This window comes from Centruroides sculpturatus, unplaced genomic scaffold (genome assembly GCF_000671375.1).
Source record: "Centruroides sculpturatus isolate CEXI.00-Female unplaced genomic scaffold, Cexi_2.0 scaffold299, whole genome shotgun sequence".
Lineage (NCBI taxonomy): Eukaryota > Metazoa > Arthropoda > Arachnida > Scorpiones > Buthidae > Centruroides > Centruroides sculpturatus.
Genome location: NW_019384485.1, coordinates 156,679 through 173,158, shown reverse-complemented (window position 1 = coordinate 173,158; position 16,480 = coordinate 156,679). Strand labels below are relative to the sequence as shown.

Here is a 16,480-nt window from a genome sequence, read left to right as displayed (position 1 = left end):
AATGAGATTATATGTGTATATCATATTGGATTAATTGAACTACTAGATAAATAAAATTCTTGTCTGATGAAATGGATATGCATCTTCTACTCATATACTGTTTCAAATAATATAATTCCTTCATAAAGAATAGTTTGTGTCCTTAATTTGTTTTTAAATATTTTTTGCCTAATTGGACCTTTTTTTTAAATCAGGACATTATGTAAAGCACATAAAACATTTTTATAAAAATAGCCTATAAATTTGTGCCAAAATTTTACCTTTATACCCAATGAAGTAAAACAAAAAAATGTTTGAAATGCACTCAAGAGTAATAGAGAGAGAAATGGAAAAAACCTAGAAGTTTTTTTCCTTCCTTGCTGTATAGAACTGATTGTGATAAATTACTTTACTGTACATCCACCTCTCATTTTCCACATCATTGGAGAAAGCATCCAATTAAATCAAACAACAACCACTCTTATTTAAGTTCAAGTTACTGATCATTTACTAAAATGAATAATAAGTTATGGCATTGATTAAGGCTGAAAATGATTATATGTTATTAGCGTTATGTTAAGGCCAATAGAACAAAAAGACAACTCAAAAATGCCTACTATAGTCTTTCCTAGAATAAAAATGCAGCTGATATTCATTAGTCACTGATTATTTCAAAATCAGAGACCAGCTCAGAATGGTTTTGGCAATATATTAGCAACATCTTCCTAGCTAATACTATCCTCAACCTTTCAGAGAACTGGCTCACATAATCCAGTTCTCTGCAAAAGTGGCACAGAAAGTCCAAACAAAACTCATCTTTTATATTTAACTCTTAAATAAAGTAAAGCCTACTGTGCTGCCTCTTCAACTAACAAAAATCAATTGTGTTCTCACAGTTGAGCATATGCATTTCTAAGTATTTCTTTAACTTGTCCTTATAAAATTGTCTTTTCTTATTACATTTGAAACAACATTAACAGTGGTGTGTTTGATATTTCATATAAAGAAAAGACAAGGTGTTGAAATGTGATGAGTTTGTCTTCAAAACTATTAGAAGCATAACTCAGCAAGTTTTCTTTAGAAATGAGTCTCCCAAAATTAAATCCACTCTTCATGAAATAAATAACAATCCCAATTTACAAATAGTGCAAAGTTGACAATTTAAGTCAACTTTGCATCATTTATTAAAAATAACTGGATTACTGTTTGATTGTCAAAATCAATATTGCAAAAGTCATCCAAAATGATCATTTAAACATTATTACTTGAAAACTATCTGTCAATATTATAAGTATAAAGAAAAGAAGAATATTTACTATTTGGATGAAACATTTATTAATGTGATCATATAGTTTTCAATTGCTGGAAGATAGTACTGTAAAATATTATCAAGATACATAACTTCATGGGTTATCAACTGGATTAAAAAACAAAGTGATTGTGGAAAATGCTTAAGCTGGATCCATACAGGCAATGAAAATCTCTCCTACTTTTGCATCAAAAATAGCAATTGTGATTTTCTCCAGAAATTGAAAGGTTGTAACATTGAAACTTTAAAGAATGGTTTGAAACATTTATTGCACTCAATAATGTGGTTCTGCTATTGTTATAGATAATGCAAGGATATCACAGCATTTGCTCTGAATATCTACCCACAAATTTGTGACTGTGTGACTGAGAGAGATCATGATACCAATAACAACAGGAAATGTAAGAGAAAATGAAAATAGAGCAGAAATATTTGAGTTATCATGTCATTGACATGACTAAAGGAGCAGAAAACACACTATATTACATCTATCAACATATCATGCAGAAGTTAAACCTGATTGAGTTTGCCTGGGGTCAGGTCAAATATTACATTGTACATCCCAATAAAACTTTCAAGTAAGATGATGTCAGAATTTTATTTGAAGATGGTATAAATGCTGCTCATCAATCCACATATGCCTCATTTGTCAATCATGTTAAAAATAATAATAATAATTTGAAAATTTGACTTTTCTTCCAAAGACACTTTGTAGATCTATTAATCATTAATATAGACACACCAGACTCTGGGAATTCTGAATGGAACTGAACAAAATTAAAAAATGATATTTAATAACTGAAGATACAGAAAATTTTTTATTTGTTAAAGTGTTGTCAAATAATTAGAAACTTTGTTTTATTCTATCTGTTAAATATCATATTAATAAATTAAAATGAAAGGCAAACTGTTATTATTATTTGTAAAATACAATTTCAATAATAAAAATAATAAATAATTTAATAATTCATAAATTCATTATAAAACAATTATGAAGTACAGTGGGTGATTCGTTAACAAACAGTTCAGACTGCAAACAAATCAGACAATGAACACTTTCACCAAAGATTTTTATGTTCAGATAATGAACATGTCATAGAACAAACACAAGAAGCAATGCTGCATTTAAAATTTGTAAAGTTAAATCAAATGTTTAAACTGTATTTTACTGGAATTTATGAATGATTTATGGAATGAAACTTTCACAGTATATATAATCTTATATATAATAATCTTTTTTGCACTAGTTGATTTGTTCTCTGAATTTTTGCAAGTGCTTTTCTGAACTTTTTATTTAAAACAACTGATAATATTATGAGACCTAAAAAGAGTGGAGTGTCAAGAACTGTGTTCACTATAGAAACTAAGCAAGAGATAACAGCCAAGGTAGAGAGTTGCTAGGCAGTATGGCTTCAACAGGTCTGCAGTAAGCACAATCTTAGCTATGAAAGATATATTCAAAAAGATTCATGCAGATAAAGGAATAATGAAAATCACGTCTGAGAAACAAAGATGTACCATCCATGAAAAAATGGAGTGATTGCTTTTAGTTTGTTATTACATATAAATAAACATAGTAAAAAATTATATAATTTATTTATTTATTTTTGGGGACTCCAGAATGAATTACACCTGCCTAGTGGTAGGAAATGCACAACTAATTATTCTACTATCAGTGAAATGTTGCAGAAACAGCTATATATAGTGTTTATTGTGGAGGCACTCCATCTCTCATAAAATTGGTTGACTCAAGGCATTGTCACTGTTGCAGCTAGAATACTATAAAGTGTTGAGCATCTCTCAGTATCCCTGGGTCATCACAGAGCATGTCACAGACTACCTTCTTAAAAGAAGAATGATCCAAGGTTAAATGTGGCTTTGAATCCACATCAGTTCCCATAAAAATCAATGGTAAATCGTTAATTAGTTAATGAACAATTCAGGTAGCAAACATTGTCTTTGAACAGATTATGTAATTATAATCTGTTCAAAGTCCACTGTAATTATAAAGCCTTCAAAATTAATAACAATCTAAGATTATTGTTATTTTCCTACAATTATAATCCAATACAATGTAATCATAGTTGTGATCCCATATTTTGTAAGCTTTATTGCTTAAAATAGCTTATTGCTTAGCTAAAATACTATAACCTTAAGATAATGATAACTATAACCAAAATTCTGACTACAATAAATTAAGTTTTATAAGTGTATTTTATGTTTTGGGACATGCTAATTCTGATAACATTAAGTGGCTGATAACATGATTCAATAAGCAGATTCTACTGAATTAGCAAACAGAATTTAAATCATTTCTACATTATATTTGAAAAACTCTAAGTTAATGAGTTTGTTATTGTAAAGAAGTACATTGTATAGAATTATGATAATGACTATACATTTTCATATTTTTGTACACATTAATATAATCCGGATATTTAATTATAACATTTAAATGATTAAAATCAAATGTTTAATTATAAAATTTAAAGTGATATGAAGTAGTTTGTCTTTCATGTTTTAATTAAAATATCATATATTAAAAAATTTGTGCTTATTTGTAAATTTTTCATCCATCTAATGATAATTAGAAAACACATAAACATATAAGTAAAAACAATTACCTTATTTGGAGAAGGCTTATCACTAAAGCGAGAGCAACATACAAGGAAAGTATCTGGAGCAGGTTTTCCTTGTTTAATTTCAGGATCATTACTTCCCAGAACAATATGACCAAACAATTTAAAAAAATCTTGATGCTTTTTTGTTTTTAGGTCAAAACTAAATTTGTTGGAACTTGTAGCAACAGCCATTGGTACATTTTTCTTATAAAGATGTCTAACTAGTCTTTCAACACCTGTTAATTACAGAATTTATGTTAAAACATTAATCAATCTAATTATAGAGAAAAACATAAATTTTAATGTAATTACATGAATTTATAGATAAAGTCTACACAAAAAAATGAATAAATATTCTTCTAGGTGATCATAATTAGAGTATCCCTATTCAATACTACTAAGAGAGATTGAATAGATGTATTTAGCAATCCAAATGTGTCCAAATGCAACTAAATCTGGTAAGGTGACATTTCAGTACATGTGAAACATTTTCATAAAAAAGAACAAGTATCAAAATTCATCACTACAGCATTTCTGGCACTGCAAGCAACAAACATTTTATTTATACTAGACATGAACTTTAGACTTTAGCTCAATGTGTGGTTCCTCCTCCTAAAGATGTAAAACAAAAGTGATAAACAGTGTGTTCAAATGAACAGTATGTTGACAATAATTGATCCTCTGATGCTTCTCATATGTAGTATGATACTGTCTTAAGATTGCCAAATTTGCAACATGGTCTGAATAAACTATACTTTGTAAGTGTTCCCATAACCAAAAATCACACAAATTAAAATCTGGAAAATAAAATTGCCTGGTGGTAGGAAATGCACAACTAATTATTCTGCTATCAGTGAAATGTTGCAGAAACAGCTATATGTAGTGTTTATTGTGGAGGCACTCCATCTCTCATAAAATTGTCACTGTTGCAGTTAGAATACTATAAAGTGTTGAGCATCTCTCAGTATCCCTGGGTCATCACAGAGCATGTCACAGACTACCTTCTTAAAAGAAGAATGATCCAAGGTTAAATGTGGCTTTGAATCCACATCAGACTGCAACTTTAGGTAAGTATAGTGGAATCTACTAAAAAACATGATGATTTTCCATGGCCCAAATGCAACAATTACCAGTATTTACTGTTCCAACCAGTGTAGGAATAAAGCACAGTTCATTCTAGATGGAAATGCATTTCCATCTAGAATGCAAGTCCAGATATGTTCTGGCAAGGTCACAACATATCTGGCCTTGCCAGAATGGAAATGGATATGTTGCAAAGACAGTAAGGTTTCCTGGTTGCTAGTAAACAATTGCAAACCATAGCTGATTTAATAGATAATGCATCAATTTTCTCACCTTTCATGCTGTGCCATATGATACATCCAACTACTGTGATACTGTAGTGCACTATTGGAGCCTGAAGCATTATTCATGGATGCCTCAACAACAACTATGGTAACAACTTGTAAAATGATATGTTTATGCCCTTGACCAAGCAGAATTCCCAGATACCAATTTCAACAAATTGAGTGAGCCGATAGAGCCAATAGTCCTTGGTGATATTCTTACAACAGTAAAATTTCCAACATGCAGTCATAGCATTACCATTATTTTCATAAAAGAGCTTCACAAGAAATGAGCATTCAAGCAACTTGCTAGAATGCACATTTCTAAGAATGACATTCAACAGTTGTGGCCACTTTTATACCCAGAACATGTGCTTATACAAAGAAAACTGTGTTTTTGTTGGTTGCAGCACCAAAAGAGCCATAGTAGTGAGTTTTAGTACTAATTTCTTTTATAAAAACATCTTGTGTGTGTCTTGAAATGCCACAAATCAGATTTGGTTGTATTTAGACTACTTTATATCTCTCTAGACCAGTGTTCCAAAACCGTTTTCTACTTGCAGCACACCCATGGCTCAACACAGCACACCAAAATGTTATTACCCTAAAATACATATATGATATGATACTATTAATAGAATTACATAATGTCACTAAGCTATTATTATTGTTATTATTATCATTCTTCTTCTTATTATTACTATTATTAAACAGACATCAACAACTGTGAGCAAATTTATTTTACATTTAATTTCTTAGAATACATAAAAATGCATTGCTTGTAATAAAGAACAAACAAACATTGTCTTATTTCATCAGTACTGAGGCAGAGAATGAAACACAAGCATAAGAAACACAGCAACTGTGATAAAAATATATAAATAAAACTTGACAATTAATAGAATATGTAAAAGTTCACGTCATACCTTTCACCTTGTGACAGCACACCAATTGCAGAACAAGTTAGTATTTCAAAAGATTTCCATACAAATATATCTTATAATATAAACAAAATTGTTTTATATTTTGTAAAGAGAACAATTATAATTCAGTAACCTGTTAAATTTTCAAATTACATAAAAGTATTACTAATAAAAGTAGCATGTACTGTAGAACCATTAGTCTAATTTATTGATTACTCAAACATGTGATCTATGGAAAGTTTCAACTTACAGAATCTGTAATTGCCACATTAAATTGCAATATAACTATATTTGCCTGAATTTCTTTCACAACCTATCTAGCATGCAAATTGTTGCAACATTAGTGAGAAATTTTTATTTAGGAAAGGATTAATCATTAATACTTCTTTAAATCTCCCAGCCAGAAAAATTTAACAAAGGAAGAAATAGAAAGTAATAAGAAAAGTTCACTTGTTAGTAGTAAGTCTTGGTAATACCAGGACTTAGTAACACCTGACTGACTCCTGATTTATTTTCTTTAACTTCACATGTTATCCCTTAAGTTTATAATAAATAAATATTTGAGATTTATAACTTGTAGCAGAGTAGTAACAAGCATAGCTTACTCATGGTATTGTCAAATCTCTTTGCAAGTAAATTTTGTTTTATCAACAAATACTTAAAACATTTTTTTATACTAAAACTTTTAATATTAAAAAGGAAAACTACAATTTATACAAAATATTTCATAATTTATGTATATGTCCTTAGATAATAGTTATTATCTTCCTCCAAGGAAATATCGTTCTACAAATGGAAGTTTATATTCATTAAAGTAAGAATATTAAGTTTAATGAAGTAATTTCTTGAACATAATCAAGGATGCAATCAGGTAACTATATAAAACTTTAAAAATTATTGGTTTATTCAAGAAAAATATATTTACTGCTAAGTAACTATACAAATGTTTTGTCTTTTCCTTACAAAATGTCTACAGAATGTTGATTGAACTTGCAGTATTTAATCATTGTTAAAATGCTACTGAAATTTCTCAAAATCCTTCACTATATCAAAAAGATATGGCATATATTGTACTATGTTTCTTATATACTATATTAGAATACAAGATTGATTTGCTGTTTAAAAAATCCTCATTTAGGTTCTGTTGTAAAATGAATCATTATTATTGATAAAAATGAAAGTTATTGAATGAATTTAAAATAGCATGTAGAAGGTCATCAGTCTAAGAATTTTTGTTTTTATACACCATTTACATAACTTATCAAAAATAATTTTTAATTTATTGTATTTTAAACTTTCTGAAGTTTCATCACAATGTCTTACCTTGTATATATAATAAAACATGCCATTAAGTATACTGTACACTATTACAATTTTCTTAATTTCTTTCTTATACAAAAAATTATAAATTGAGTTATTAAAATTGCAAATGAGTAAATTGTTTTTTTTATTTCCATGAATCTTTTTAAGATATCTACATAATATTGTCCTTTATAACAATTTTAAGAATAAAGGAGACAATAAGCAACTAAATTAATAATTTGTAATTTTAATAATTTTATTTAATAATTTTAAAATTATTTAATAATTTAATAATTTGTAATAAATGCTATAAGCAACTAAATTAATAATTACATACAAAGTAATTTGTAATTAAAAACCAGATGACTTCTTAAAAATTAGATACAAAACAAAATTACTTCATATCTAATTACTAACTTAGCCTCATTATAGCCTGATAATTCAGCACATCGTTTGGTTTTAAAGTATCAGGTTAGTGGAATGTTTATAAAGGATACATTTAACACAACACACAAATAAAATAAAACTTGTAAATTTAAATTATGGAAAATTTATTATTAAGAATGTCTCCATCTTCAGTTGTATCATCAACCATAAAATAAAATAATTTTCAAATAACTATTCAAAAACAATTTTGTATGAAATTTAATGAGATAATTGAAATATAATTAATTAAAAGAATGTAACAAAATACAGAAACTAGAGAAAATGTCAGAAAATAAATGCACACCTTAGCTTTTGGAATATACAAGCTTTTGGAATATTCAATTGATGTAGACCTATCAAATTAGATTAAAAACATTTTTGTTTCATTAAACTTTTTGCCGAAGTTGATTTCTAAGATGTGATTTTATTTTCTAATTAAAAGAATGTTAATGCTTCAAAATTTTTATATTAACAAAATTGTATGTACAAGTATCCCTCATATAACACAGTAGTTATGTTCCGAAAAAGTGCCACGTTACGCAAATCCATGCTATACAAAACAAAGGACTAATGCAAAACATGGTGTTAGTTTCCAGAAGTTAGAAAAAATATACTATTCATTTTTGTTACTAAGAGAAATATGTTTATTAAAGCAATCAATAATTTATTTCCAATTAATAATCAATTAACAATCACAATTAAAAGTACTGTACTATACATTAATATTAATTTTAGTTAAACCAGGCTGTTTTCTTTTTACAAAGCATCATTGTCATCTCAGCTTTTTTGATCTTAATCAGAAGTATCAGCAACATTTTCATATTTTTTTATTTTTATCATAAAAATTTTTATGGATGACGAAATAAAAATATGTTATTAATCAAAAGTTTGTTCTAGTAGGCCACATTTGTTCAATTGAATAGCAAGTGAATTTTTTCCAGAATTTGTTTGAATACTGAATTTTTTGTGTATCAAGATACTGCTGTATTTTGTTCGTCATCTTTGAATGGATTTTTAAAGGAGTGTTTTCTTGTTGTCTATTTATCCAGTTGATAGAAAATATATTTATAGAACATGATCAAATAAAGTTCCTGTCAAGGAACTGAATTTTTGTAATGTTACCATAAAACTATAAATGATATTTAAATATTTTGTAAAAAAGTTTCAATTCTTTCTTGAATTAATTTAGAGCAATAAAAAATTATTGTTTTAGAAATTTAAATACATAAGATTGAAAGAGATCCAACGAAGGAATAAAACCATTTCTCATGACATTTTTTTTTCTCTAAATTAGAATTATTTCATTTTTTTAAATTTATACAGGATGTTAAAAAAGTATTAAGCATTTATATGATAGATAGTACACACTATACTAAGTAAAAAAACCTAGGTCAAAAACTCAACCATTTCTGAGACAAATATTCTGATAAAAATCTGGAATTTTCAAGAGTTTTGCAACTGTAAAATACCAATCATGCATGGAAATGGAAGAGCATGTGGAGTACCTTCTGGCAAATATGAAGGTAAAGATATGGCAAGATTATCCTTTCCTTTCAACTCACATGTCAAACACAAAAGCCAATAACAACATAAAAAATTATTAAAATCTCAGAAATGGTTAAGCTTTTTTACTCAGTATAGTATAGTCTGACTATCATATAAATGCTGAATACTTTTTTAATACCCTCTATAGTGTATAGTTTATATCTGATTTAATTTTTGTAATAATATATCTTTGAAAGAAATTATACCTTTCTTGTTGTTAGATATTTCAAAAAATAATCTCACTATAAATTATTAAAATTATACTATATAAAGCCCAAATTTGAAATAAAATGCCTTATTTAAAGCTATTAATCAAAACTTAATTCAAATGTTTTTGAATCTTTAAGGCTCACCTTTAATCACATTACACAAAAAAATATAGATCCAATCAAATTATTGCTAGCATTTAAATTTGATTGAAGCTATGCTATTTTTTCAAAGGCATCTTATAAGACAACACCAAAGCACCAAGGAGTTGGAGTTAGCAGTTTTGTGTGGAGTTGGCATAGATCCAATCAAAACTGCTAACTCCAATTCTAGTTCCTTAATCTTTAACTCTCCAATTCCAGCTTCTTCATAAAAGCTTAGTAATGGTAAAACTACTGGAACAGCAAATGCTACCAAATGACATTTCATCACTATCATATGAATCATCAGTCTATATTTTAAACTTAAAATCTATCTTTAAGTAAAAGTTGAGGTAAGAATTGTTACTCTTTTACAAATTCCAACTTCATTCAAAACTCCTCCTGAGCCCAAAACTCCTTCATAGCCCTGCTCATAAGTGAATTTTTATTTTGTATATTGTTAACAACTTCAAATAAAGCATTTCATTTTAAATTTCATAAATCTGATAATTCTAGATTTCATTAATCTAATTCTTAAAAAACTAAAAAATTTCAAATTTAATTTCTTGATAAATTGATCTATCTCTATTTAACCCTTGTATATTCAACTACAAATGTTATTTTTAGTGATTATTATTTAAAATTAATTTTAGAAAAATTGTTTCTAAAATGCCTGCTTGCTTGAAAGGCATACCAAATTTAATTCTTCCATCTTGCATTGTTTAAATGAGTTGTCCAGATGACCAGAATTCTAGTTCATTTAAAAGAGTTATTCTAATATTTTACCTGAAAATTAAATAGTATTCAATTGTTCAAAAATTTATATAAGATTTTTGCTTTCCTTAAATAAAATATTATAAAATATTCTTGAACTACATGATACAGTAATGATAATTTTTTTAATATAAAAACTTTATACAAAAATATAATAATTATATAAACTTTTTTAAGTAATATTAAACTAAATAGTAATATAATTGTATATAGAATTTAATATACCTAAACTATATGTAGACATCTAATTTTATACCAAATTATTTAGTTTCATTAAAATAGTAATAATGAAAAAATAGTTATTTCTATTGTTAGTGAAAAATGACTAAATTATTGCTTTTCTGGAACAGGCAATCTTGTAATACAGAAATAAATCTGATGATTGAAAATCCAAATGTCAAAATTTTAATAATTCAGAAATGAAAATTTGTAAAATTTCTAGAAGCAAAATATATGCATTGCTAAAATATAAGCTGTATTGTCTAATGATAAGCTATCATTACAGTTATTTAATGAAAAACATCTGCCAAGTGTGTATACGCATTTATGAATTTCAGTCTGCATACTTCAATTTGCATTGCAAATTTAGAATTAAAGAAAGATGTCTTGTTTTAATCAAAAATTGGGTTTACTGAGTTGTTTTTTATATACTGTAAGTTATAAATTTAGAGTTATTCGTCCTAAATCTAGAGGAAAGAAATTGTTTCCCTCTTAGCATGAATTCTAACTATTTCTCTCCTGTTACCAGTTGGAAGAATTTTTTACTGACTGCATATTTAGACATTGAGAATGATGAATTTAAAAAGTTTTAAATGTGTTATTGTATTACTGTATCTATAATATATATTTCTCTTCTGTTTTCAAGTTTATACCTTGATTATTGTTTTATTATCCTTTATTTAACATCATTAAGGTTCTCAATGAAAAAGTCAGGAAAAGAAGACATTTATTACTTTTAAATTTTTTACCAATGGATTGAATTACAATAGATTTTCTATGATATATTGATACTGATTAGTGACCAAAGAATAAAGTATCGATAACAAGACTATTGATAGCTATGCAGTCAATACCTACCTGTCCATAGTATTGTCAGTGCTAGAGGTGACTTACCTAGACTTACTAATAGAGATGTACAGTACTTAAGGAGTCAACATGTAACAAAATTATATTACATAGTGAAAAAGTTACATAATATATATAGGGGAAAAAATGCAAAAGTCCATTTGCATTTTTTTCCATGTCTATTTGCATTATATTGTATTTTATGTACAATTAAAGCCAAGATTAATTGTTGATAAATCTGAATTGTCAGATTTTGGGCTATATATACAATAATTTTTAATTAATTAAATTATATAATTTTGGCCTTAGGTATGCATTAAGTTTGATAATTAGAAACTATATCATGCAAACAATCTTTTCACTTTCCAGCACAAATTTAATGATTTTTCAAGCTGCTTTACAGATCAACCCATACATTAAAACAGCTGAAAAACATTTGTCCAATTATTTTGTGCTGGAAAGTGAAAAGTTTGTTTGCATATTATTTGAATATTTTCCAGTTTGAATTTCCTTTTTCATATGATTGGAAACTAATATTCAATTTGATTAAATAATTCACAATTAATTTCTATTCATTAAATCTAACACAAAATGATAGCATGAAAACCAACTATCTGACAATCAAGTTCCATAAATTAATTGATAAAATATTAACACAAACATAGCCTGAAATTATAACAGTTTAAATTTATGTGTAAGGCAACAAAAAGAACTGTTCTGCTGATGTTATAAAAATTTTAAGTCTTGGTTGTTATCACTCAAATTGATGATCTGTACAACAAATAAGCTAACAGTCTACCATAATATTTTAATCGTTTTTACAAAAAATATAATAATATTATCTAACAAGGAGAGCCTACGGCTTTGGGGTAACGGATTTTGATGATTTTTGGTGTAGAGGTAGTACACCATGTAAGTGTACTACCTGTAAAATACTAAAGTGCAATACTCAAATATAATCGAGAAAATCGAACTTAAAGTTTTTTAGCACTTTATATATAAATTATACGTATTTCTATTTGAGCGTCCTGTGGCAGAGTGGTAACGAGTCCGATTCATAAGCTTGAGTTCTCGGGTTCGATTCTCGCGTATAATTTTTTTTTTAATTCATAAATACTTATAATGTATTTATTTATTTACTCATTCATTTATTTCTTATTATTTATTTATTTTAATTTAATTTCTACTATTCCAAGTCTAATATTTTTATACTTTTGTTGAGAATAACTGCGCATTCTTGACACCTATGTGTCAACTTTCCCATCTAATTGTTATCATTAACGGTGACCGATCTAATTCTCACTAGGAGCGTTTTCTATCAGAGTTTTTTTTTTCACTCACACTCACATGGTGTACTACCTCTACACCAAAGATCATCAAAATCCGTTACCCCAAAACCGTAGGCTCTCCTTGTAAGCCTTTTACTTAAAATCTTTGAATAGTCAGATTGTACACATAAACCACTCTGCTGATGTTCAAGAGTTGCACTTTGGTTACTAAAGAGCCTATGCCAAGGTAATACAGTATTAACTGATTTATATAGCTGACTTAAAAGTATTTGATTTAGATTAATTAATTAATTATAGATATAGTAATACATTTCAGATGTTTTGAATTTATTCCCATATCTACATTTCTTCTAAACTACAGATACTAGTTTATACACTACAGTTCCTTCTAAATTGAAAAAATATAACTGTTTATAGAGCTTAATAGTTTTCATAATTTTTAGAATATTTGTATATGTGTATTCAATATTATAAGAAACCCATGATGATAATCTTGAAGATTTTATAAGCCTCAACACTAGTACTATTTTTCAGGTCTAAAACTGTTTTAATAAAAGAAAGAAGTTACTGTTCGAACTAACATTAATATTACCATTTTATTACCATTCAATCATTCAAGTTAAACTGTTTGAATTAGTCAAATGAATAAATGAATCTATACTCACAAAAAGTTAAAAATAAGTTTTTTTAAGCATCATTTCCCATTTTTCAGTAATACTAACTGACTACTGTAGATCAGTCATAGCTATCTATAACAGCATGATTGACAAAGCCAGTCTTTGCCCTACAATGCACTAATGCGTTGAATTTACATATAAATCATTCAAATAATATATTTCTAAAGTTATTAATGTATGCCATGTTTTTGGCTCAATTCAAGCTCTGAAATACGTAATAAGATAAAACAGCTGATTTACTTAATCTAGAGACATTTGGGACCTTATCAGAGCTTTAGAGCATACCTGTAGGAGCAAAAAAGTCAAAGGAGCCATACCTCTACAAGCAACCTATCACAAGATACAGCCCCTCAAAATTAGGTCATGCGAGATCGTGTGTTGCGTCACTTTGCTAAAATGTATGCAACCTATGCAACCATGCCAGCTTTGAGTAGCCCATTTGACTGTTTGTGGAGTACTTGATGTTATATAGTTTTAGGGGGTGTAAGGGCTCACCCCACTGGATGCTGAGATATGAATAACAGCAAGCACTGAAGTGCATAACTACTTGCAGAGTGTCTGTCGTGGCTCACTATTGCTCACCTTGACGACTCAAAGCATGGAGAATAGGCAGTATACTGATACATGTTACAAACTGACTTTTGGAAGTAAATATCTTGCAAAAAGTCACACATACAGGTATGGTTCCTTTGACTTTTCTGCTCGTACAAGAGAGTCTTCAATTCAGAGGTTGAAAAACCCCTCATTCAAAGCCTGAAATTTTACCACATTTATTATAATTAGAAGTCATTACAAATTTAAGACTTTCAATAGGCATTTTTTCTATAAAATTTCCCATAATAATGTAATAGTACAAAAGATGGTTAAAGTTTACCTTGGTAGCCCCAATGGCCACACTTCTGACTGTATGTGTTCCCGACAGACTCCTCCCGGGGAGCTGCCAGCAGGCCGCCAATTGTTTAATGTCGCTAGTTATTGGTTTACAATAGTTCTTGAACAAAAAAAAAAAAGGAAACACCTACTAAAAATGTAGTTACCTAATCTAACCTAACCTAACCAACCTAAGCTAACTGAAGCACCACCATTGTGACTACCAAGGTAAACTTTAACCCAAAAGATAATTAAATACGTAATAAGATAAAACAGCTGATTAATGGTATTTACTTAATCTAGAGTCATCCATGATATTATTTAGCAATGTAAGATATAAGAATGATTTTTTAAATATTGATTTCTCAAACTTTTCATGTATGATGCGTGAATTAAAGAATTAGAATTATGGCAGATTTTAATCATTTCTTATGTAAACATTGGCATAATTACCTGGTAATAATTCAGTTTTAAGAAAAACTTTTTGATATTCTTCTTCAATTTGTTCTTTATATTCCTCGATAGTTAAAGGTAAACCTAATTCATCAATTATAACTGCTGCAGCTTCTGAAAACGTCTTTCCCATACATTTTACTTTGATTTCCCAAGTATAATTTTTCCCATATCTCTTACTCACTGTTGATACTGCTTCGGTATATAATGTTTCCGTATCTTTAAAAGAGAAAAATGCATAAATACATTTAAATTTATACGCTTTTCATAACCACAAAATCTTTACCGAGTAATAATCCATCCATATCGAAGATAACATGTGTTACAGGTTCGGGCTTCGCCATGTTCGCCGCTATCGTTGCCATTCAAATGTATTTTTAAGTTCACCTGGTGTTTAAATATGACATTAAAATTTATTATTAATATAATACTGTAGATAGTGCAAAACTCAAATATAACCAAGAAAAACGAATATAATTTATTGAAGCAACATTATATAATTACATAATAGATTTTATCATATAAANAATTATAATTAGATTAATTGAAAATATATTGATTTTTATCAGTTAAGCTATAGATATTATTCTTAAAATATTCATTTCATTTAGAGCATCGAAGAATATTGAACAGAAGAAAAGAACACAAAACTCGTTTATAATTTTTTATAATTACAAATAACGATTTTTAAGTGAACACAAATGAACATTCTTATTTTATTCTATAATTTACACCATTAAGCACTCAGTTTTTTATTTTTCAAATCTAATTGTAAAAATGTTAGAAGATAAAATCGATTTGCCTGTTCGAGAAGCGAAATAATCGATTGAGCAACAAAGAATTTTATACGCGTATTTTATTTATTAAAGATTAATTAATGTTGACGATTTCTCTGTTTTCGATCGCCATTTGAAATCTGTATTATCCAGATAACAGATTAATTAATATTGGTTCAGAATAATATTAATATCCAGATTGCCAATAGGGATACTTTTATTTTACATATCAATTAAATTTTAATTCTTTACAACAACGATTAAATCTGTCGTTCATCAGTTATTATTAATCTTAAATGAAATAAATTTAAAAACTAACCGTAATTTTTTAGTTACTGTATTATTAAAATTCATAGCAACATAATTAGGATAACGATTTTTTTTTTATTAATTACCAGCTCTTTCGGCGTTGCGGGTACTAAGAGAGCATTTTTTAAATACATAGACCTATCCATCATAGGTTCGGCCAAATTTACAATGGATAATAAGGAATAGACATTCTACGAAAAATTTCAAGAAATTTTTCGCCTGTCCAGATTTGATTTCGGGTTCCTCAAAGCGGTAGGTTGACGCCTTAACCGCCCCAGCCATCTGGCCGTTTTGTAAGCAGCTAAATAAAATAAATAAATATCAAAATTTTAAAATCCATTCCCATTGTGAGCGTACTTTGGGTAAAATCAATGAATTAATCATTTTAATGGATTATACCAAGACAACCAATGCCTATTATTTACGTCGACTAGCCACTAGAGGCGCTGTTAGAGATACCGTGCGAACG

General features: G+C 28.0%; 1 protein-coding gene across 1 annotated transcript in view; it reads right to left on the bottom strand.

The window, feature by feature from the left end:
- LOC111621556 (pseudouridine-5'-phosphatase-like) overlaps positions 1–16,387 on the bottom strand; it is a 23,222-nt gene extending 6,835 nt beyond the window's left edge. The window contains exons 1-4 of the mRNA XM_023363728.1: positions 16,369–16,387; positions 15,213–15,313; positions 14,927–15,145; positions 3,913–4,145 (exon numbers count right to left, since the gene is read on the bottom strand). Coding sequence (XP_023219496.1) covers positions 3,913–4,145; positions 14,927–15,145; positions 15,213–15,291 — 531 coding nt within the window. The 5' untranslated portion in view covers positions 15,292–15,313; positions 16,369–16,387. The remainder of the gene's footprint in view (positions 1–3,912; positions 4,146–14,926; positions 15,146–15,212; positions 15,314–16,368) is intronic.
- Positions 16,388–16,480: the final 93 nt, after the last annotated feature.